Source organism: Cryptotermes secundus, unplaced genomic scaffold (genome assembly GCF_002891405.2).
Source record: "Cryptotermes secundus unplaced genomic scaffold, Csec_1.0 scaffold314, whole genome shotgun sequence".
Taxonomy (NCBI): Eukaryota; Metazoa; Arthropoda; class Insecta; order Blattodea; family Kalotermitidae; genus Cryptotermes; species Cryptotermes secundus.
The window spans coordinates 198,188-224,093 of NW_019718273.1; the positions used below are offsets into that span (position 1 = coordinate 198,188).

General features: G+C 39.7%; 1 protein-coding gene across 5 annotated transcripts in view; it reads left to right on the plus strand.

The window, feature by feature from the left end:
- Positions 1-25,906, plus strand: part of LOC111874317 (synaptic vesicle glycoprotein 2B) — a 93,431-nt gene that overhangs the window by 42,198 nt on the left and 25,327 nt on the right. For 3 of the 5 annotated variants that reach the window (XM_023869989.2, XM_033755749.1, XM_023869910.2), the window contains 5 exons: positions 17,837-17,919; positions 19,845-19,901; positions 20,705-20,791; positions 22,137-22,298; positions 23,365-23,527. In XM_023869989.2, coding sequence (XP_023725757.1) covers positions 17,883-17,919; positions 19,845-19,901; positions 20,705-20,791; positions 22,137-22,298; positions 23,365-23,527 — 506 coding nt within the window. In that variant the 5' untranslated portion in view covers positions 17,837-17,882. Of the gene's footprint in view, positions 1-13,272; positions 13,332-16,036; positions 16,234-17,836; positions 17,920-19,844; positions 19,902-20,704; positions 20,792-22,136; positions 22,299-23,364; positions 23,528-25,906 lie in introns of those variants that run through there. The other 2 variants (XM_023869746.2, XM_023869828.2) reach the window with 2 other exon arrangements.

Here is a 25,906-nt window from a genome sequence, read left to right on the forward strand (position 1 = left end):
CTTTGTATCTTTTTTGGTGTTTACACAACGCTGCTGTCAGTGTTATATCACTTACTGGAGTTTCCACCCACCCCAATTCAACAGCACACTCGAAGTACAGAGTGTAGCGTCGAATGGTAGAGTAATTCGTGGAAGAAATTTGCAAGAAAGCGGTCATGATCTAACTGAGGCATTAACTTTTAATTCTCCAGGAGAAACTGAGGAAAACAGTGAAAAACTTTGTTCCTAATAACCTGTGTCCTGGCTGAAATTTGAGTCGTGACCTCTTGACTACAATTATAAATACAAACCACTCCGTCCAATGTGACATCTAAGTTTTTACTACGACAAAACTTAACTCCCTTACATGTTTCGGTCCTTACGGGCCATCTTCAGAGGGAACATCATTACAAACTGGAAAATGGCCCGTAAGGACCGAAACATGTAAGGGAGATAAGTTTTGACGTAGTAAAAACTTACATGTCACATTGGACGGAGTGGTTTGTATTTATAATTGTTAGTGTCACGGACCAGAATGAAACGAAACAAATCAAATTTCTTTACTACAAGTCTGAAGCGTTACGGCTAAACCGAATTTTTCGGTTGCTTGTATGCTATTACCGTTCCAGAAACCCGAGATTAACGGCCGTGGGGATCCGTTGCTCTGATCACGCGACACACTCTATCCGCTAAAGTTGGCACTAACTCCACCGACAAGCGGCAGTCGCTCTGTAGGTATAGTTCGCTTGCGGACTACAGACTACGGTGTTTGTTTGCTATATCTGTTATTGTTATCTGTTCTTTTAATATTACTATGCATTAACCGCTAGCAGCTTTATGTAGGCTTACCCTTATGTCCCCAGGGGATCAGTACACGAGGTAATATTCGAAATCTGGGAGAGAGAGAAAACGATTTTGCACTTAGTGAGACGGCGCGAGTATGAAGTGACATTGTCCTTTAGATATTATCAAAATCGCATGCTCTAACAAGCCTTGAGAAGTCACCATATAAGTGGGAATAATTTGGAAAAGTACATGGGATATTAGCGTCAATTTGTCTATAATCCGTCAAAATTGCAACACTTTTTATGATTCTGTATTTCAGCATCCTGTTGCAATTGTTCACATTAGCGTCCATTTGTTTATAATCCGTCTAAATTGCAACACTTTTTATTTTACACTTCGACACACTCATTAACACTACATGTTTCGGCCTCAAACGACCATCTTCATGTGTTTTTTTACAGATACGAGTATTTAATTAATATTCTGTCGAAATTGTGTCGAAACTNACTAATGTGAACAAATGCAACAGGATGCTGAAATACAGAATCATACATGGGACATTATTATCAGGCAGATGAATCCAGTCCTCGAAAGAGTTCCATTTATAATGGACACATTATTATGCTGCCTTCTACACACATGTTTCTCATGTGCCTTCCTCCCTTCAAATATTCTTATCTACATTCTTTACCGACCATCACGTACTCCTTCTTTTCGTCGCCGTAACGATACGTGGCAAAAGGTGCAAATTATGAGGTCCATCAAGCATATTTCTGTAATTTCATTTTACTCTCTCTTAAGAAAAGTTGTTCTCCTCAGCGATCCGTTTTAACTCCCTCAATCTCTGTTGTTCCCTAAGGTCGAGAGACAAGTTACATCAGCAGGTCATTTTCTTTTCCTTTTATCTTTGCGAAATTAGATGTAAGACGAAAAGATAGTGATTGTCCTTCCTTGCATCTGTAAAACAAGTTATCATCATTACGCCTCCTTAATAACTTTGAAACCTTGGAAATATCACATGAAAATCTGTTTGAAACCTGTTCCACTAACGCCTTGCTCGCCAGCAATAACAATATGGCGGCACTATTCTTTCTGGAAGGATCACATACGATTCTCAAGTTCCGGATGGCAGCAGATAATTAGATGCATAAAAGGAGAGGACAAACTTCGTCTAAAACTGAAACCGACATCACTTCAAACGGAAATTGTTTGTTAGAAGTTGATTCGAAGCTCCTGACCGAAAAGCTAATGCTATTACCAACTTTTATAGACATTGTAAAGATTCTGAACGATTGTTCAGAATTTCTGGGCAGAGATGCTGATGTTTTACTTCCGTAGTTTAAGACGGAAAAGGGTCTTTTATGTTCCCTTGGCCACTAACTCAGGGGAAATTTCAAAGGGAATGAAATGCTGTAAATAAAACTGAAAAAAGAAAAGTCAGATAATCATTGTCCTTCAATAAATATTTATCGGCATATTTGCACACTTAAATAACGAAAAATGTTAAAAGATTAATTATACATATTTAGAGGCGATAATAAATGAAGGTCCCTGTAGTGCTGAAGTACGTTATCTATAAAATTAATTTTATGAGTCCATCAGTACTACTGTTTCTCGAGTGATTTCATATTTGATGACCACTTCATATGTAGCCGTTATCAAAATTACTGTTTTTAAAATATTTATTTCTGACAGTTCAAAGTTTTGTTGAGATTAAAGCCCGTTGATCTTGTAATGGTTGCTTCTTCCCGCTGGCTTAGGGGTCTCTTGTCCGTGTGGCCGTTTCTTGTCATGCGCAGGGAACCGGCACTGTTTAGTTTCACCAGATCTGTGAAATTGCAGTATATATGTCGACTCAGTCATTATCTCTCAACCTTACAGATCCTAAAGAGTTGTGACAATGGTGTATAATACTCAGATTTGCAGGGTTCTTGGACTTTGTCCGTCGTCCGTTATTCTAAAAATAAGAGAACACAACTTTTCGGAAACTGGATCTGTTTCCGTCCCCAGGTGAAAGGGTGACACCTCCTCTGTTAAGTCCTTTAGAAACACGGGACAACGTCCAGTGAAGGACCCAACAGAATGTGTCTCCACCCCTCACATGATAATGGGAACAGTTACAGTTTCCGAAACATTGTGTTCTCTTGTTATTAGAATAAGGGACGTTGGACAAAGTCCAGAAAGCCAGTAATGCTGAGTCTGATGTTTATGTTTATAACTTATAGCTTATTTTATGGAGATTACAGTGGATTCAGAACCGGTTTATGCCACGAGCCAATCTACTGATAACACACTTTTGGTGTTAAATCGTTAAATGAGTAAGGCTGTTATCGTCCCCAATCTTTCTCTTTCACTGTCCATTACTTGTATTCGTGCTTGTCACAGAGCAGAACAGCGCGCCGATCTTGGATTGCTCGAAAACTGGGTTTACGGTTGGAATTTCCTCTTGGGACGTGAATATTGTCCGGGTATTCTGGCTTGTTCCATGTGTAGAGGCGCTGGAATAGTTTGATTCTCCAAAGAATGAGTCCTGTAGCGTCTCTGAATTAACATTCTACAACGAAAACCGAATTCAAGAAAAAGTAACTTCGAAAGTGAGGTTAGAAGCCCTGAATATTATAATTTGTATCGGTTTGGTTTTCTTTGCTTTTGCATAGTGGTTTGAGTTAATGTGACATAGCAGCTCTCTCAGCTCTGTTGATACTAAGCAATGGTCGCAGCGTTTCGGAAACTAATGACGTTTACTCGAGAACAGCTGTTCAGTGTGGCTGTTAATGTGAACTCCTAGAAAGATTCACAAGAGAGCGGTCGAGTAACGATGAAGTGCAGTCATCGACATCGGAAAATTTATCAGCATATCCGGGACAACCGAAGACACACCTGAAATGAGCATAATTTATATATGGAAGCAATTCGTGAATGGTTTAATGCTCTAACGAATTTTTTTTATTCTGACAGAATTAAAGCAACAAACGTGACCTCTGGCCCGAATGAATACGAAGTTGTGAGGTCACGCAACAATGCATATTATCACTCGCTCTTACGTGACTATTCATAAAAAAATTTGTCAAATTGGTTTAATCTTTCAGGCATTCTTTCAGAAATCGTTACTGCAGAAAAAGCCAAGACCCTAAGACAGTGAAGAAAGCAGTCTTCTGGGATTTGGCACCGTGTATATGTGGTGTCAACCGACGTTTCGGAGGAACGTATCGCCTCCATCTCGAGCAGACTGCTTGTACCGGTTCTCACGGTCTCTTCGCTTGCGGATTTTCTTATTTTTCCTTCTACCCTAAAGATGGAGTCGATACGTTCCTCCGAAACGTCGGTTAACACCACATCTACACGGTGCCACATCCCAGAAGACTGCTTTCTTCATAGTCACCGCCGTGAAAACCTCAAATCTTACAAAGTGTAAAAGACATTACATTCTATTGATGCTTCCCTTGCATTTTGTTAAAAATACGTCATGTCGAACTATGTTAAACTTACAGTTATATATCTTAGTGAGATTAATATTAATTTTATATATTTGTAAGAATATTTCGGTACATTTAACCCTTTTAGAGAAATTTATGACTTTTAATTCGGCTTTCAAACAAATTGGTTAACTGCTATGACAGTGCATGATATTCAGTTAAAATCTTTGTACGAACACGTAATATCGAATTTAATGTAAATCCGTTTTGTAGTTTTGAAGGTGACATTACAGCTAAGAAATACGCTTGTACATATATTCTGGCGAAGGTTTCTCGTACTTATGTTCACAGGATATTCATGATTCACATATCTGGCAGCTCTGTTGTGATCTTCAGACGTCTGATAAAATTCAAGGCAAATTCCACGTTCCACGTAAACTGTGGCATAAGGCAAAGGCCTTTTTTTTCCTTGGCACTACAGCCCCAGTGGGCCTAGGCCTACCTCCATGAACTCCGTTCACTTCGTTTTTCTAGATCTTACACATTCGGTAGGACTCCTTGGGCGGGTGATCAGCTCGTCGCAAGGCCTCTACCTGTAGACAAACACAGAAAAACGCACACAAACATCCATGCCCTGAGTGGGATTCGAACCCACGATCCCGGCTTCCGAACGAGCAAAGACAGTGTATGTCTTAGACCGCTCGGCTACCGTGACCGGCTAAGCAAATGCCATACTTCAAACATTTCATTTGCAAGGAACTTTTAGTGGAATATTGTTCAATGAAATGGCAGTATGTCATTAGCATAAGATCATTATTATCGGAGTCAGTCAGTAAAATAGTTTACCGCGGACTGGACGATTGGAGTTTGACTCAACGTTACGGGCAGGAATTTTCTCTACTACAACCCCCCGCCCTCGTCCACACCATCTCCGTAGTATATCCGTTAGGCTGGGGCCACACGAGCGCACAAACTGCGTCCGTTGCAACAAATGTACTTTATGACGGACGTTGCTGAGGACACACGCACTTGCAGAATGCGATGCGTAGTTTTTTGTCTTCAATGGAGCCAGAAGAAAGTCTAGCATTTGACTCTCTTGTTTATTTATACAACGAACGTCATGACGTGCGTTACGACGGACGCATTTTGTGCGCTCGTGTGGCCCCAGCCTTAGATAGCGGAGGCAAAGCAACTGGGTCATGAAATTAATCGTTCACTCCTTCTAGTGTTCCAAACATGATTGGCCTCCATGGCCTGGTGTTTAGGAGCGGGGCTGATCCTCCCTGTCATTAACAAGTTTCAATCTTAGCCATAAAAATATTATCCTGGGTAAAATTAACCACTCGTACTTAATAATACAGCCTTCAGTTGTTATAAATTGAGTACAGAATAATGCGGAATTTTAATGTTTCTAACTGCATAGGAAGTTTTACCCCAAATTCTTCTTTCAAGAATAAATGTATATGAAATTATTGTGGATCATCAGTATGAATGTCAACATAGCAGATCAACGGCTGATCAGAAATTCTGGATTCGTCACATATTGAAGATGAAAATGGTAACACAATGGACCGGCAGGCCCGAAATTGCTTTTTGTAGACTTCAAGAATTCTCGTAACTCAGGAGACAACTGTAAAAAAAACATTGAATTTTACGTACTCATGAAGTAAAAAAGTAAGTAAAGCTATCCCTGTACCAGGCCGTGAAGGGCCATAGGTTTGTGAGACGTTGAGGGTCCCATATTATCTAGAAAATCGGCTCAAAGATGGCGGTAAGGTTGTCAGCCTTACGCACCGACCGCACTTTAATCCCCAGGAAAAATATTTATTTAATTCCTGGTACTCATTTCTGTTAGAGTCTGAGTCGACCCCAGGGCCATAGTGCGGCTGGAAGGATTAGGTCAATTGAAAAAATCCAATGACCTCATCGGGACTTGACCCCGCGACCTTCCGGCTTGTAGCATAGCCCCTCAACCAACTACGCTACCGCGTGCCCTCACTCATGAAGTAAGGTTAATTGAAATATATTTAAACGAAATCTGTAATAGAGACGAATATTTGTATCATGCATTTTTTGTTTAGAATTGACGGGGGATGTAGCATGCTCTAGAAATGATTAGGTATTGGTCAGAAAGCCTGAGGAGAAGTACCTCTTGGAACACTTAGTCGTGGATGAGAGAATAATAATAAAATGTATCTTAAGTAATCTAAGCGGGTAGCTGTGGGCTGGATTCATCTAGTTCAGAATGGGGCCCAGTGGCGAGCTCTAACAAACACAGTAATGAACCGACTCCACGGAATTCGCGAACTTTTAACGCATCATTAACGCAGGAGCATTGTCATGATGGAGAGTCCACTTGTCAGGCCAGAGCTGGGATATTTTCCTCTGAAAAATTCCCGTAACCTTGTCAGCACTTCCAAATAACACTGTTGATTCACCGTTTATCCTTGTGCAATTAATTCATAGTGAACTATCCCCTTGTGATCGAAGAAACACACAAACATGGTCTTGAACTGGGAAGGAGACATGCATGCTTATTTCGGCAGAGTTGAATTCTGTGTTTTCTACTGCATGCTCTGGAGTTTTATTTCCGGGTCGTATTGAAAACATCACGTTTCAACATCGGTAATGTCCCTATCAAACATCTCTGCATTGTGTAAAAGATCAGATGAAATGTGAAGTCGACGTTGTTTCTGGTCATCTGTGAAGATTCGAGGCACCATCTTTGCGGAAAATTTGCTCATTCCCAAATAATTTCTAATAATCTGTCGAACTGTTTCCCTATCCAAATTCAATTATCTGCTATCAGTCTCACAGCTAATCTTCTATCTAAGCGCACCAAAGTTCGTACTCTGTCCACATTTGCGCCTGTCCTTTACGTCTTTGGCTGCTTACTTCTTGGGTCATCTTGCACACCCTTTCGCCCTTCCTTGGTATCAATATATGTGTACTGAAACTTTTTAATGTAGTGGCAATCAAAGTGAGCTCTGTTGTAATGTGAATCATTTAAAATCTGTAATTTTTGTCCGAATAAGTTAAGGCGACAATTTCCTCACTCTTGATAATGCAAGTGTGATGCTATCAGTGCGTTAATATAGATAAGATTACACATTTTATCAGATTCTCGGCCTTGTGCGCTGCTGATTATAACGCATTATGAGAGCCTGATTGATATCTGTGCTCTTTTGGTTTGAATGTTAGATTCTAATCCAATCTATTCAGAGTTATTGGAGGATAAATGGCCCGTTTCGTTTAAAATGACGAGGTATTACGTGTATTAACTAACGAACACCAAGAAGTTGAGCCCTTCATGAAGAGCTGCCAGTTGTAGAATCCTTTAAGAATTTCCTAGTATTTTATGGAACCCGAAGGTTCATTACCATGTTCACAAGAGCCCTCCATCGGTCACTATCCAGAGCCAGATTAATTCAGTTCATACCACCCAATCCTGTTTCTCTAAGGTCCACCCACCTACATCTTGATTTTCCTAGTGGTGTTTTTGCGTCTTGCTTTCCCAGCAATATCCTATAAGCATTCCTCTTCTATCCAATTCATGCTGCATATCCTGCCCATCTCATCCTCCTTGACTTGATCAATCTAACTATACTTGGTGAAGAGTAAAAGGTATGACTCTCCTCATTATGATGTTTTCTGAACCTCCTGTCAACTTCATTCTTCTTCAATCCAAATATTTTCCTCAGCGCCCTGCTTTCAAACACCTCAGTCTCTGTTCATTCCTTAATTTCAGAGATCAATTTTCACACTCATAAAGAAGGACATGCAAAATTATAGTTTTGTATTGTCACGTAGTATATGTATTAGTAGTACAGTTCACTAGGGCACACAGTTCAATGTTCTCAGTCTGTTACTAGACGTTTCCTTGTAACGACTCCAACAGTGGCTGGTCCTCTGCTTCCGGCACAGCGTACGTAGCGTACGGAAGTCTGTGTGGCCCGTCACATTGGCAATAAAGGGAGATATTTTTCTGTTCGTATAACGAACATACCTACGTAATGTGAGTCGCGTATGTAGCGCTCTGTGTGGCCGAACCTTTACGCGCCGGTCTCCCTTTACCCACAGGAAAATTCCTGGTACACATTTCTGTTAGAGGCTGAATCGACCCCAGGGTCATAGTGCGGCTGGAAGGATTAGGTCAAATGAAAAATCCAGTGACTTCTTCCGGAATCGAACCCTCGATCTTCCACGTTATAGCGTAGTGGGTTAACCAACTACGCTATCGTGTGGCCCCTACAACACAAAAGACAAACTTATGTAGCTGTATCTACGCCATGATCAGATTTCAAACTTATGATCCTAGATTTCAAGTGTCTAGAAGGCGCGACCACTGACCAACCGTAACAGGAGCACAGATCTTCTTGCAACAAGAGACTGCAAGCTGATTTAATGGTTGCGATTTCAAACAACACGCCATTTAGAAATCCCTAAAGCAAAGGAGCAGTTTCAGGCTAAATCTGAAGATATAGCTGAGAGTGCAAAGTCATCCCAACCACAAATATTTTTTAAAGGGACCATGCTAATTGCCTCCAGAAATCTAGCCAAGGCCTAATTCTTCACTGGTCGGAAAGGCACATGTACCGTGGAACTTCTTTAGAAGAAATACGTACGCCGGGTTCGAGGTTATATTGTGTCACGGATGAGTGTTTCGTAAACAATGATGATGGAAGTTTTTGTTGCCATTACATAACAGTCGTAACTTCCATAATAGAATTAACCTCGGTATTAATTTTGAAAAAATATCAGGTTTTGAGGAAGTGTGAAGCAGGCCCTAACCAGTAAGTAGACCTATAGTGATTTCCTATTCTTCCCTGGAATCAAATCACACTTGCCAATTTAAAGCCTGGCCTACGTTCCAATCTTGTCACTGTTGATCACTTATTTGCTGTAGTTAGAACGCAATTTAGGCGCAGCAAAATTTTCATGCCATCAATCCCGACCTTTTCATGTAAAACGGAAGAATTTTGCATTGGCCTCTTTTTTTTTAATTGCCTTAGTATGGGGTGGAGTCCAACTGGGTCCACTTGGCACGGCGGCCGATGATTGGCCTATTGTACCTGCCCCGGGTGATTGTGATGATGGAAAATTTGGTGGGATGAAGATTGGCAAGGGAAACCGAAGTACTCGGAGAAAATCCGCCCCAGCGTCACATTTTCCACAACAAATCCCACTTAACCAGACCCGGGATCGAACCCGGGCCGCCGAGGTGGGAAGCCAGCGACTAACCGCTTGAGCTATGACGTGGCCATTTGCATTGGCCTTACTCCCATCTCAGAGCTTCATAACAACTTTATCATGAAAATCCCGAGTGACTTGTAGTTAAGTGTGATTAAAGAACTTGTAAACCAAAGTGCTAATAAATCCAGTCATCCGAACTAAAACCCGTAATTTTCATCACGCGTACCACGCTACACGTGACAGTATAAAACGTAGAAGTACGAAGACTTGAAAATGAAGACGAAATAGACCCAAAATTGTAATCTGAGCTCTGTTAATGTTGTCCCAATATTAGTTTTCGTAAATAGAGTGCTCGAGTTTTCTTCATTTGTTTTAAAATTATAGGAATAACGTTAGAGGTAAATTATCTATCTATCTATTTATTATTATTATTATTATTATTATTATTATTGGAAGGGGTGGGTTTCCCCATGCACCGCGACCAGTTGTTGATCTATTGTACGTCCCCCTTTGATATTCTACCAGTCTTCATACCCTACCGGTACTGGTGCGTGCTATCAGCCCCGTTGAGCCAACGAGGTCGGCCCTCGGTACCTTGATTCTTCCCCCATCTACCAGAGGCATTGGAAACTACTTGGGCGGGAAATTGTTGTCTAATTAACTCAGAGGTCTCCTAGAGACATGAGGTTCTTTTACGTGCNTACATACATCTATGGCTCTTTGTTGGACCTTGGCCTTTTTTTTCAGTTTCTTAATCCTTTACACAGTCGGTAGGACTCCTTGGACAGGGGATCAGCCAGTCGAAAGGCTGCAACATACATACCGAAAAACACAGAGAATAAACGCACACAGACATCGGTGGTTTGCGTGGGATTCGAACCAAAGATGTCAGCGTTCGAGCGAGGGAAGACAATTCATGCCACTGGAATCGGCTAGAAGCGAGTTACAAACGAAAATTTACCCTAAACATGAACCCGTGTTAGAGGGACGTTTCGGTGTATTCCTGAAATCTGATCTGTTAAGCGAGTAGGTTGTTAAGTATTTAAATTTAACACGTCAAAGTATTTTTATGAATGTGCACTGATTAGACGTGCTTGAAATTGCTGGCAGTAAGATAACAAACACAGGTATTAAACCTGATTGTAGGCATGATATACCGCGGTGCTTCAGAAAGAACTTGCCCCCTCCCCATTATGGCAGATGTTTGCCCTTTATATTTTTCACACTTCTCTTTGAGGACGAAGATATGTGACAGGACTAGTTACAATTGATTGTTGCTGAAGTGGGAGGCCAAGTGGTGTTGGGTAGTATTTATATGTTGCTGTCTGTTCTGTGCTTGTAGCTAGTCTGCTTTTACTGACTCATGTGTGGTAACGATTCTTACCATATTCGTCAACATTGTCTGCATGTCTGGATATATTTCATTTCAGTTCCAGTATATATAACAGGTATAAATAAAATGAGTTTATTTTGTTTATCTACATTTCTAATAATAATTTAAATATGTGACCTGCAATATATCATGTTATAAAGTTGATGGTTACTGTATGAAAAATATTAAGCGTTTCAAACTCTCTGTACACACAGGAGCCGTATTTTATATCATATTCCATCGTTCGTAGCTCTGAATATTTGGAAAATGTTAGATATCGACAGATCGGGTGTTATTCTTGACGTAATTTTCAAGAAAGTGTAACTGCCGGTTTATTATTATTATTATTATTATTATTATTATTATTATTATTATTGTCACATATAAGGGGTAGCATGACGAATAATTGTGGGTTCTAGATTTGATGATTTAATTTATTTGACGTAAGTATCACGATTAAACTCTATTATAAAAATTCTCACATTTAACCCCTTCGGGTAATGAATCCCGCACTTTTGTCTGGATCTTGCGCCTCTGGTCCTCTGGAATTCTGTTTAAATCTGCGTAGCTCTGCTTAGTTCTGCTTTTCTCTCAAAGTCGAAGTCAGAGTTACTTTACGACTGGCGATTTACCGCCAATCAGTTCGTCTTGGCGTCAGGCCCCTTGAGTCCCACGAACGAAGATTTCTTTCTCCAAGCTGAACTCTTGCAGCAATAGTCCTTATGTAACATCCTCTCTGACGAGAAGATGGGTTTATCTCTCATGCACGTGCTTGGATTTTCGTCAAGTGTATAATTCACACACATAACATGTTATTGAAAATTCTTCATTTAGCACTACACACAAGTTCTCTGTCAGTAAAGGATTTACAGAGCAGATCATGCCTAACTTACGTGGAAGTCCTCCTTCGGCTCCGTTAGGGAGGAGAAAATTCTACTAACACGACTTTGGGTTGGACTCACACATAGGTGTTTCATGGGAGGTCAGTTGGCATCTGTCCTTCTCAGCGTTATGTCGTTTTGCACATTCTGTGGTAACGCCCATTTGTGACGGAGGACGCCAGAACTTTCAGATTATTGTACGTTGCTACGTGGTACAGATGTGGACATAAAAACTAAAGTCGTCCCTGTGCTTAACTGTTCAGGCACTACGACATGAAGATGTATTGGGGGTGGGGGGGTGGATTTATAGATCCACATTTACTTGACTTTGGCACTAGTTGGAGGTGAGTGGTCAGTTTCGCGCCCCGGCCGCTTTACTTCCTGGAAAGACCCCCCGGTATCCATTGGACAGAAGGTTGGTTGGACCCAGAGCCGGTCTGGACGACGTGGAGCAGAGATAATTATTGAACCTACCGGTACCTGAAACTCCGAACCCTCGACCGTCCAGCCCGTAGCCAGTCTCTATACCGACTACGCCATCCCTACTCCTCAGGTGTGGACATATGTATTTCATTTATTCTTTATCCTCCCTTTGAGTAAATCTATTTTCAATGTATTGAGAGCTCACTAGTCTTTATAAAACCTATTTTATTGTATATTTATTTTTTCCTGTTAGAGTTCCTACGTTGCTACTCGTACATTAAAACTCTGTCCAGATTCATTTTAATTTTACACCGCCTTTACCTGATTTCTATTCAGGAGCATAACCGCGGATGCTGGCGTGCCTCTAGAGGCACTCGCGCTGTGTGGACTGGACGGTCGGATGTGTAATTGTGGAGACTGCAATACAAGTACGAGTATGGTGCCTCTGCACAGGAGGTGGTGATGTCGAACTTGACAGAATAGTTCTGCATATGCAGGGCCAGAGTAATTACACTCAGTAAATACGAGTATAAGAATATTGTTCTACTCCTAATATCAAGCAAAAAGAGTTCCTGCAAACATACGGTTGCAAAAATTTATTACCTTCATGTAGGTTCGGCTGCAGTTTGATGTCTGTATTTGAAGTACAGATTTTTCGGTTCGTTGTGATTGCTGAGTTATTTGGATTGTATGCTAATTTACCGTAACTTCATTTACTAAAACCTGCTTCTTAAAATCCGTCAAAACGGAGCGAATAACTTATCAAATGCTCATGATTGAAGTATTTAACAAATTTGCACTGATTGTGCAATCAGTTGCCCTAAGTTTCACTTGGAAGTATTGGTGGGTGTCTTGTGGATGTACGTTTAATATTGGAGGTGTAATTATTGTCAATTTCATAGGTAATTGATCAGACATAAGCAAAGGATTCATTTATCCTCCCTTATATACTATATACAGGTTTAATCTGAAATGTGCAGACATACCAAAACAATAAAAACACAAACACGCTACAATATATATAATGAGTCCGCAAAAGCTTTCTTTATGATTTATAGCCCTGCAAAATTAGTGACAGTTTAAACTGATATTCTTAACTTTGGTAGCTCTTATCATTCTCGTAGGACAGCAAAAGACTACTTTAGGTATAAATTTGACCTTCAAATATGCTTTCAATATCGTTATCAGTGTCAGTGGTTGCAGACCAGTTTCAGAATTTGGAGGTGTTGGTTGTGTGTACTGCTTGTGAACAGTGGGAACTGCATAAGAAGAAATGCTACAGTATGTAGAGCAAATCCTAACATTCTTATTGTAAGATATCGTGAATACTACAATAATGATAGGTATCCTTTAAAGAGACTGGTGAACATGCATCTTATTTACGGCCGTGCAACTGACATTGTAGGAGGGCTGCCGGCTCTGCCAGGAATCTTTCCGACTGTATAGTCATTCAAACCATGTAACACTTTCCGCCATTGATCGTCGATTGAAACGGACTGGAATATTTAAGCCTTGTGCTGTCAGTTTGAGAAGTGACATCTAGATGTTCAGGAGCATGTTGAAGAGGATCTGCGTGTAACACGAGACAAGTGGCGACGGAGTTAAATTTTGTGCATATGACCGCCTGGAAGTTACTGCTCTGCCCACACCATTTACATCATGTCTAGGGTCTCAAGTTTGCCGACTCTCCAACATGAGAAATTATGTGGCAGTTGTCTGTTCAACAACTTGCTGAGTCTCCCTTTCTTGCAACAGTGTTCTTTCAAAATGAATCAGGTTTTGGTACAGATGACATAAATTTTCAAAACCATCACCAGAGGGCAGATGACAATCCTCATGGTGTACTCCAGCCTAGAGAACAGTAATTCTTCATCATTAACATTTTGGCAGGAGTTGTTGGTGATAATTTGGTGGACCAGCATGTTTTGCTTAGTTAGGATTAGAGGCGACCACGGCAGGAACTTCCTCTTGCATGATTTGCCCGATCTGCTAGAAGATGTACCACTCGTGCATGATTGTGCTGCAGTACACTTCAGCCGTTTTGTGCTTCATGTCCTCAGCGGTGCCTATCATAACCGACGGGTAGATGGATAAGGACCCAATGCGTGGTCTCGGCGCTCGGCTGGTTTAATTCTACCTGTAGGGATATCTAAAGGCTCGTGCTCATGACGAAGGAACACTTGATTAGTGAATTGTGAACGTCGGCCAGACTGTTCGCAACCATCCCGCGATTTTTGAACGAATTCGGCAGCACATGATGAGACGTGCCCAAACATGTATTGAATATAATGAACGATATTTTGACCACTTGTAAATGCATTCCTTCAGTTCTGTAACTCGGAAAGTGAACGTTTTCAGACCGTATTTGTATTAAATTTTATTATTTTGGTAAATAGAACTCATCCTCAAGGTTTATTTCCCCACATTTCGCATTTACCTCGTACATGGAGAAACGTTTTGGAATTGTGAGTGAAATATCTGAATCAACGTCATTTCGGATTATCATTGTCAAATAACGATGGGTTTTTAATCCAACGTATTTCTCTCAACTTTGAAATTTAGGTTCTTTTGTAAGAAACCGTTAAAACGCAACGTATAATGAAAATTTCTTTATTCAAAGGAATTCGAGGAGCATTTTGAAATTTGAAATTACCTTTTAATTATTCGTCACTGCGGCTGCTACTACCTTTCGACAAACTTGTCATCCGTTTACAGTGTTACTTATGTTACTCAACACGGGTCCTATACCAGACATCTGTTAGCAATTATAAATAGTCGTACCCGTGTTACTGGTTACAGGCCTGTTGCTTCTTCTTGTAAAACTGAGACATGTAGTGGGGTAACCTGCCGATCACACTGGCCGCACGGTCTGAGATATGAGCAGTCTTCGCCTGCTCGAACACTAGGATCGTGAATTCGAATCCCACTCGAGACATGGATGTCTGTGTTTGTGTTTTCTGTGTGTAGGTAGCAGCATTGCGACGAGCTGATCTCCCGTCCAAGGAGTCCTAACGTGTATAGTATTAGGAAATTCAAAAGCGGCCAAGGTCCAAGCGCTGTAGAGTCATAGAGAGAGAGAGAGATAGAGTGAAGTAATTAATGTTATTATAAATTATTACTGTTACATTTTGTTTCTGTGTGACGGATATACAGAATGTCCAAGAAATAAGTACAGAAAATTGGAGTGTGTACCACAATTAATTAAAAGTGTAGCTTTGCGTCGCATTCACGGGATAAAATTGTTGTTAGGGCTACAGAAGGCGTCCAAATTATTTGCCTTCCACTGCCATATAAGATTGGACCCGACGATGCATCGGTTCATTGACGCGCTGAAGAATAGCAGGAGAGCTGCGGTTCGATTTACAGTCATTTTTACCGCGATGAAGCCGTTCCTCTTCAGTATCCGCCGCTGAAGCCTACACCAAACATTTTTAGATGTCCCCTAAAGAAAAGATCAAAAGGAATTCAGGTCTGGTGAAAGACATGGCCAAGATAATTATCCGCGCCTGTCTTTTCACCGACCAGTATAGGTGGTCCCAGTGCAATTTCTGGCGCCGTAATTGAAATGAGCTGGGGGCACCTTGACGCTTGAACCGCACATTTACTGCAACATCCAGCAGGATAGTATCCAGTAACTCTGTTGAGATGTCCTCCCAAGACTGGAGGTATGCAGCGCCATTGAGTCTATGAGGCAAAGCGTGTGGGCCTATGAAATATTCCCTAGCAATACCAGCCCAGAAGTTAACTGAGAACTGCTGTTGATGTCTGGATTAAACTGTATTGTGCGGGTTTCTATCGTACCAGATACGTATGCCTCTTATGGACGTTTAGTACACCGTTCATTAAGAGGCCTACTTCTTCAGAGAACAGCACGCGGCTGCAAGGGAAGTCCTCTTCACCAAATTGCCGAAGAAAACACTGTCAAAATTCTTAACATGGGCAAAAACAAGCAGTCGTAAATTTCGCATGAGTCGAAAATTGTACAGGTACAGCAACTCTTCATGAAGAACCTGCCACCCTGCCGTGCGTGCCACATTTTCGGCAGTTCATGTGAGAAGGTGTTACGTGGATTCTGTTGTATGTACCTCGGCACGCGCTATCCACATCAACTGTGTGCGAACCTCTCCATCTTCCAAGGCGAACAGTACAAGTTTTTCGGACGCGAAGATCAGTGGCGTGCAATGTGAGTGTTTTCATAAGTTTACGTTGATAATAACTCCCTGCGTAATATTTTACATCTGCCCAATTACCACGGGCTTAGCGGATAATTAGGTGAATTTCAGCATATTCTCTGAAATTGTAATTGTCCTTTTAAGGAGAGCCTTGAAAACAACTACTGCACTGAAAAAACTAATGACTGTGGCTATAGTTTACTTGATATTAATGCCTGATATCAGTTCAGGAATAAAACGAGGGAATATCTTAAAGACGAAATTGATGAGCTTTCTATGAACAGTACGTACAAGAATATTAGAAACTTGTATAGAGGAATACATTATTTTAAGAAGGGTTACCAACCTAACAGTAACTTAGTGAAGGATGAGAATGGTGATCTGCTTGTAGATTCCCGCAACATTTTGAAAAGGTGGAAGAACTACTTCTCTCAGTTATTGAATGTACATAGGGTCAGTGATGTTAGGCAGACAGAAATCCATACAGCTGAGCCGTTAATACCTGATCGTAGCCCTTTTGAGGTTGTAACTGCTACTGTAAAATTTAAACAGTATAAATGGCCAGGTAGTGATCAAATTCCGGCAGAACTTATTCAGGCAGGAGGCTAAATATTACGTTCTAAGATCCACAATCTACTTACTTCTATTTGGCATAAGGAAAAATTGCCTGATCAGTGGAAGGAGTGTGTTATTGTGCCAGCTCACAAGAAGGGTGATAAAACAGACCGTATTAACTAAGGGGAGATATCACTGCTATCAACTTCATACAAAATTTTATCCAATATTCTTCTCTCGAGGTTAAGTCCATACATGGATGAAATTATTGGGGATCATCAGTGTGGATCTCGAAAAAGCTCAACTACTGATCAGATCTTTTGCGTTCGTCAGATACTGGGGGCAAAAATGGGAGTAAAATTAGGCAGTACATCATATATTTGTAGACTTCAAGAAAGCCTATGATTCAGTTAGGGGGGAAGTATTGTACAATATTCTATTAGAGTTTGGGATACCCATGAAACTAGTTAGGTTGATTAAAATGTGTTTAAACGAAAAGTATAGTGAAGTCCGTATAGGTAAACATGGAACTGAATGTCTCATGAGGATTTTCACAATTTATATTACTTACTTACGGTTCAGAATTCATGCATTTAGTATGAAGGAACAAGAAATATATCTTATTTGACACATAAATTGAATGAAGTGACAACATCAGATAGATCTTAGGTAAGTAGATTGAGAAGTGTGAATCAAATTAAAGTGGTTGAGGGTATGGTCCAGTGGAGAGTTTTACTACCATTATAGTGCAATTTTTGCTTCAATGAAAGCAGATATTTTATCGACTTCGGAATAATTACCAACTTTTCCAGGAGGGAGTGCTTAATATTCATACACAGAATAAGAGCACTGAGGAGTGTATCCTAGCGTATTTCAGAAAGTTCTATTAAATCAAATTACAGACAAATTACGAAAATTCTAACACAAGGGGGAGAAAGGTCCTTGCTTTACAAGTTTACTGCTACAGATCCATGAGCACAGAGTATGAACAAAAAGAGTGACTTTATGGTTGTAGGCTTCTGCTATTGACTGGCTAACGTAGCAATGTTTCGTTTTCAGACTGAACACTTGCGGGCATAATATCGACATCTCGGTACTACGTAGAATGGTAGAAACTGAACTGGGCCGAAAGGATCATCCGAGTAAGTAATTTCATTTTTAGTGCTTTGGTGACGCAAGAAACTTTGAAAGTAACGCCGTGTTGTCTGCCGTTGTAGTGTTGCCAACCTTAGAAGTTTACTTGTAACAACAAGACCCAGCGTCTGTCCGTAGCATTTCCTCCAACAAATAGGTCCAGAGAATTGAGCTTTGGGATTTGTTTCTTTACGTTATTCCTTCTGTTCCATTTTGAGAAGTTAGGCTTTTCGTTCTCTTTTTAAAAATAAACATCTCACAGTCCTGTAAGATTGGGTTTTAGGGTTTGTTTTTACAAATAAACTTATATGCTTGACGTCGCTATTGTGGCGAATAACATGGCAAAAAATTTTGACCTTACTTGGCTCACCCACTAGTACAAAAGTATCCTTTGTTTTTCTTTTGTCCAGCTAGTCACATTATGGCTCCATTGGTGCACAAGGCAGTGGAATTCAATATTTCATTTCCCTTGTACGAAATAAAGATCTCTCTCTCTCTCTGGAAATATATGGATCGAATCCAGGCAGTGGCACTGGCTGTTCTGACTGAAATTCTTCATGGTTTGACAACATTCTTGAGGTCGCTGGTTTCAATTTCTTCCATGATATAGCTATTTATATTTTAAGTCTGTTGTCTAGTTCTTCCGACCGCCTCTGTGGTCTAGTGGTCAGCGTTCCTGGCTACAAATCCCGAGGTCCCGGGTTCGATTCCCGGCGCTACCAGATTTTCTGAGAAGTAGTGGGTCTGGAACGGGGTCCACTCAGCCTAATGAGTATAACTGAGGAACTGCTAGAAAACCGAGATTAACGGGCGTGGGGATCCGTTGCGCTGACCAAAAAAAAAAANTGTGAACATCAACACGGACTTTGCTATCAACTGGACCTCTACGGTCATGCGACAAAGAACAAATGCTCTCGGAACATTTGTTTCTCATAAGGAAGTTACTTAGGCCGGTCACTGTAGCCGAGCGGTCAACGGCATGTACAATCTTCGCTCTCTAGGAAGCCGGAGTCGTAGGTTCAAATCCTACACAAAGCATGAATGTTTGGTACGTGTATGTATTTTTCTGTGTTCGTGTTGTCCTGTGTTTAGGTAGAGGCCTTGCGACAAGCTGATCACCTGTCCAAGGAGTCCTACTGTATATAAAAATGATAAATGAAACAGAGAATTCAGCCTTATGTTCTAAAGCGGGAGCGAGGGAAAGAAAAAGGATCCATAAGCTAATTACTTCTATTTGGCGCGAGGAAAAATTGCATGAACAGTGGAAAGAGTCTATTATTGTACCAGTTCACATGAAGGGTGATAAAACCGACTGTAGTAATTATCGGGGGATATCACTGCTATCAACTTCATACAAAATTTTATCCAATATTCTTCCCTCAAGGTTAACTCCGTACATATCACTCATCCAAGGAGTCCTGCCATCTGTAAAATAACCAAAACGAAAGAAAAAACAACAACCTTGACACCGTAGGGTATAAGAGGAACGGATTAAATAAGTAAGATACTTATGGTGCATATTTACATGTACTTTTTGCTTAGTTTGATGTCGAAACTCCATCCTGCACAATATGGTATGTAATAATGAGAAGTGTACAATAGGAAGAAAACAATGCATTAGTAGCAAAAGGCCTGTGCTTACATAAGGCCTGAAGTGAGAAGGAACATGGCTGTGACACAACAATGCCCTTAATTATCAAATCAAATATAGGCCTTCAGTGTGTTTGTTTTTAGTCACCATGTTCACTTTCAGCTGTTTTTCATTAATAATGATGATTAAATTTCCCACCAAACGTAACAGCTCAGATGTTTTAAGTATTAAATTGTCTTAATGTAAATATGTATAAATATTTTTTTAAATACTTCACCAGGCTTGAGTATAAACCAAACATCCCAGACTCCTGTTACATATTATTCTCTGTTCTTATTTCAGTCAGTGATGTAAAAGACGGACAAGCTAACGGCAGTTCCAAAGGCATTGAACTCAAAGGTAAGTAAAACTGTTAAGTTGTTGCTTACTTACAACGCCTACTGTCCCCTGCATTCACCCTGCTTAACAATGAATAAAAGTAACATCCAACTTCTTTGTTAAAACCGTCACAACACAACTATATCAAGGTCAGTGCCTAGTTTGGCTCTGCTACATGTTTCGGCTATTAAAAGCCATCATCAGGCAAATACATGGCCAACATATATACACCACTGAACTGCAGTACTAATAAAATTGGATATCCAACGGCATGGACCCTTGCCGTTGGATACCTCCACGCCGTACAGCCATACTATTCCTCCGTTGTGAGACCTTTAAATCGGTCCACTTGCCCCCTTCTGCCTCATTCAGCCTGAAAATGCTGACGTCATTGCATTGCACTACACGCTAGAACAGCTCAATTATGGGTCGTGGCTGAACTCCGAAGTTACTCATAATGGAAACTTTTAAAGGGAATATAAATTAGTTGTTGTGGCAATGCTGCGCTGACCACGCTACACCTATCCGCTAAAGTTGGCACTAATTTCGCTGACAAGCGGCGGTCGCTTGGCCGGTATAGTTCGCTTGCGAACTACAGGCCACGGAGTTTGTTTGTTTCTTTTTGTTTTGCTGAAGTAATGGCAGGATACAGGGAATTTAGGGATAATTAATGAATTGTGATAATTTTAATTTATATCTCGATTTTGCAGCAACACGTTACATTAAGAAAATAATATTAGCTTCCTTCCATATGTTTAAGGCAGCCTGAAATATTATCATGCTTTTTGATTATATCATGAATATGTTGCTGTTTATTTTTACAGTAACTGTATCAGCAAAAAGAAAAAGTGACGTCGAGAAAGGCAATAACTTGGAGAAGGTTGGCTTTGAAAAAGCAATTGAGCTTACAGGTAAGTCAACATTTTTATCTGCAGAAGTATATTTTTAAGTTGTATAATGTGGTAGCATTTTCAAACAATTTTTCATGTTTCAGCTAATTTAATCCTAGATTCATTTATTATTCCGCTGAATGTATTTCCAGTAGTTCTATTTCAACTCAGTCTGAATTATAGCGGGAAGAGAGTAGAATTTTCATCCCTTTTCTTTCCACACCTGACACTGATTTAGACTCATTTGCACATGCCACTTTCCAAGAAAAGAATGGTTTGGGTCTTAGGATTTCCGTTATGTTTCACTAGAGAATAACTCATGCTCCTGTCTGTAGATGAGTGTGGGATGGGGGGAGGTCTTTACGCAATTCACACTAGAAACTCAGCAGATATAACCGAAATAAACATGATAATTGTATACAATTAAGTTTATTTCAGTCCAATGTGACATATAATGCCTTCACCACTTCAGCACTTAGTTACCTAACATGTTTCGACTCTTAATGAATCATCATCGGAGGTATACCACTACGATCAGGAACTCACTTACTTACTTACTTACTTACTTACTTACTTACTTACTCATGGAGCTGAGCCCTTCTTGAAGAGCCGCCAAATCTGCAGCTACTCAAGAATTTCCCAGCATTTTATGGAACCAGAAGGTTCGTTACCGTGTTCAAAAGAGCAATCCACTGATCCCTATCCTGAGCCAGATCAATTCAATCCATACCATCCCATCCTATCTCTCTAAGATCCATTTTAATATTTCCACCCGCCTATGCCTTGGTCTTCCCTGTGGTCTCTTTCCTTCTTTCCTACCAATATCCTATATACATTCCCTTTATCCTCCATTCGTGCTACATTCCCTGTCCACCTCATCCTCCTTGACTTGATTATTCTAATTATACTTGGAGAAGAGTACAAGTCATGAAGCTCCTCATTATGCAGTTTTCTCCAACCTCCTGTCACTTCTTCCTGCCTTGGTCCAAATATCTCAAGACCCTGTTCTCAAACACCATCAGTTCATGTTCCTCCCTTAATGTCAGAGACCAAGATTCACACCCATACAGAACCACAGGCCAATTTATAGTTTTGGATATTCTAATTTTTATGTTTTTGGACAGCAGAAAAGAGGACAAAAGGTTCTGGATTGAATGGTAGCAAGCATTCCCAAGTTCAATCTCCTCTCAGTTTCCTCCTGAATCAGGTTTTGTTTTGTTATCATCGTTCACAAATATCTGAACTGTGCCACATTTTCAAAGCTGTTCCTTCTGGAAATTTAAAATGTTACACTACAGTTTGTGGGATCTACCAGCACTCACAAAATACCCATATTTACTCGTAAATAAAGTTTTGAATGTTTCAGGGTACGGAAGATTTCATTATTTTCTGCTAGCTACATGTGGTTTTGTGAGTACAAGTGAAGAGATGGATGTAATTTCCATGTCATTCATTCTTCCATCCGCAGAATGTGATTTGAACCTCAATACTCATACAAAGGGCTGGCTTAACTGCATAATTTTTATTGGTAAGGGACATATGTTCTTTGTCAGCATAAGGTATTACAGCATTTCTGTGTGACAGAAAGTATTGCATCACTGAAAAGACTGTTGAAAGGATGTTGTTATGTTTCATAATATTTCTTGATTTCAAATGTATGCTGTGATTAAACATATTCCATACTGGGGACAATGGCACCACCAAGATTATATCAAAGGGGTTGAGGGGAGGACAGTCTGCATTAAAGAAAAGAAAGTTAAAGCTATCCCTGTAAATGGCCGTGAAGGCCCACAGGATTGTGAGGCATCGAAGCTCCCACATTTTCTAGACAATCAGCTCACAGATGGCTGTGAGATTATCAGCCTTATGCGCTGGCGCCCTTTACCCCAGGAAGTTTCCCAGTATTCATTTCTGTTAGAGGATGAGTCGACCACAAAGGCCATAGTGCGGCTGGAATGAATGGGTAAATTGAAAACAAATCCATCTCATTGGGACTCGAACCTGTGACCTTCCAGTTTGTAGCATAGTGCCTCAACCAACTGTGCTACCTCATGAAAAATGAGATTTGATTTCTCATAGTGGTGACTATGAAGTGTGCTATCAACTGGGACATTATGGCATGTAATGTGACAGAACTTCATAAATATTTCAGGGCAACATACTGCATCCTTCTTTATGGTCAAAGAATAAGCAAAGGAAACAGTAAGCAGAGCTTGCTTGATTGGCTTAGGCTTCAATCCATTCCTCCTAAACTTTGGTAAATTTCTACTAGACTGCATTGTTAAAAAAAAAACAGGAGACTTTACGCTTTGGCATTGATATTTATCTGCCAATTTCCCTTCATAAGTCATGTGTGACTCTTGCCATTTCTCCTTGTAGATTTTGCAGAACAAATATTAGTTTCTTTTATATACAAAAATGTGGCATGAGGCCTAAGCATTACTAATCTGACCCTAATAAATTGTGAACATTGATATTATGAATCCCTGAAATGGGCTGAAAAAAACTTTCAATATGTTTAAATGAAGGTGAAATTTATGTTATATTTACTATCTATTGCATTTTATACCTATGATGGAAGTTATATATTTAAGGTATGATGGCTGGTGCATATGCATGGGGCTCAGTGGCAGATTCCTTGGGTCGAAAGAAAGTCCTCATTGCCATATCGATAATGAACGCCATCTGCATAGTTGCCTCAAGTTTTTGTCAGACATACGAACTGTTCATGCTCTTCAGGTTTCTCAATGGAGCTGCGTAAGTAGAACAAGAATGGTTGATTTGCCATGAGATCATATTTGTCAGAAATGCTGTGAGTTTAGCAGTGAGTGATCTGAACTCGCAATTAGTTTTTGTGTGAACTGAAAATCATACTATTAGCATATGTAACAGTTCTCTGCAATTAGCAGCCATTTACATATACACTTTATATAATGCCTGAAAGTAGAACAAAAAATGTTAAAGGTTAATATACATTTGTAATATATACATGTTTAAGGTTCTCTGAAAAACATGTTTAATGGCATATTTCTCTTTCTTTACCCTCATTAATCATTGTATACACAAAATGGTTCTGAGGAATGTCAATTTGTTCTAAACATAACTTAACATTATATAGCATATATGTATGTAGTTACTATAGCAGGCATTGATTATTGCCCGTAACAAGATGTAATTACTGAAAAAGAGAATTTGGCTCTTCATATAAATGCATGACCACATAAAATAACCACACTTAATTTTCTGTGAAAGTGTGTCACATTTTATTTAAAACGGGCTTCTGAAAAATACTACACCCTTATATTTGCTTCCCTCAAGAATTCTGACAAAATAAATCATTAGGTAATAAAATTTGTAGACAGTGAAGAATGATTTAAAAGGAAAGGAAGTGAGATATAGGTCTGATTAACGCATTCAAGGTAGTACCAATTGTGTAATTATAAAAATTAAAACAAAGGAATCATATTATTCCTACTCATAAGTTTCTTCTTTCTGATTTATTTCATGATAATTTTAGGTCTGAAGGGCCATCATCAGGTGTACAAGTTGTGTTAAAGGAGTACTCCTGTCAGCAATTTAGGCCAAAACATGCGAAATAAAGCAGAAAGAAGAAACATTGAAAGCTAGCAATTTTAATTGAGTTGGCAAGAGGATGGATAAGAAGAACAGTATTCAAATTTATACATAGTGCAACATGGCACTAAAATATAATATTATAAGCACACAAACTTGGCTGCCCCTAATTATTTGACTTTTACTCTGACTGCCTTTTGTTTATGTCTGAGATTTAAGTGCTCTCTAATGTGAGACCTGCACTCAAATTTCTCCAAATTTTTCAAATCTGTGAATTTCATTTGGTGAAATTTAGCTTCCCTCATCAGTGATAGGTTGAAATAAAATATTACAGGATGAAACTTACTTCACCAACTAGCATCCAAATAACAAAGATTTAGTCACACATCCCACTTTCAAGGTGTGTGACACTGATTTAGAGGAAAAGCTAGTAAGTAAAGGAAACCTTTATCCATGCCTGTATATTTTTTTGCATGTATGTCTTAAGATTTTAGCTATCTGGCAGAAAATACAGTGATAGTCATAAAAATGAGGAATGCATTGACAAAAGCATGGAGTTCAGAGAAGAACTGAGTAGACCCCATTTCCCATTGCATATAATCCAGTGCTGCAAACCTAAATTTTGCAGGTAATTTTTTAGGTGATGTAAATTTATAATCCATGATGCACTGCAATGTAGTGTGCTGGGCTTTTGCTCATACATATATATGAATGAACCCTAATCAAGGCAGAATTTCTTTATCACTTGCAATTGTATCTTTATTACCAACTGTTGTTATTATCATCATCATTATTGTTGTTGTTTGGACCATTGGCAGGTTCTTGTGAACATGTTAACAAACCTAATGGTTCCATGAGAAGCAAGGAATTTCTTGAGTAGCAGAGCTTCACAATATGCCCTCCGCTTCCTGAGCTAATTGTTATTAGCCACGAACACTGTTGTTTTCAGGGAGGGAAAATGTATTATTTACATATAGATTCCATATACATTAAATTTGTTTGATATAAGCTCAAAGATTCACACTGCTAATATTTCATAATTGTTCACCAAATGAACTATGTAACATACAGAATATCTAGGCATATTTGTGTTCTGCATCCATACCTGTACCAAATTTCACATCAGTGGATTGAATAGTCAATAAATCATTGGGGTCAAATTGAAAATTAAATGTATCAGTTTCATGCAGCAACCATGTTGTTATTGTTCCAGTTTCTACAGAGGAAGTTAAATTAACTAGAATTGAACATTAAAAAAAACTGTTACAATACACCATTTCAGCACCATATTTATTGAGTGCTACTAATATCTCCCCATCTCAGAAGTTTTTTGGCCAGTGGCATAATATTTATGCTAAGTATTGTGAAATTGGCCAGCTGATTAAAAAGTTTAAAGGGATGGATGAACACGAATACCCTCACAAACACAGGCAGCATGGTGAATATTTGTACCTCATACATCTACTTTCTTTTCATTAAACAGGACACAGGTTAAATCTAATCAGTCAGCCAGTGGTACTACAAAGTAGCAGCAGAACTATTATACTGAGACCATTATGTAAG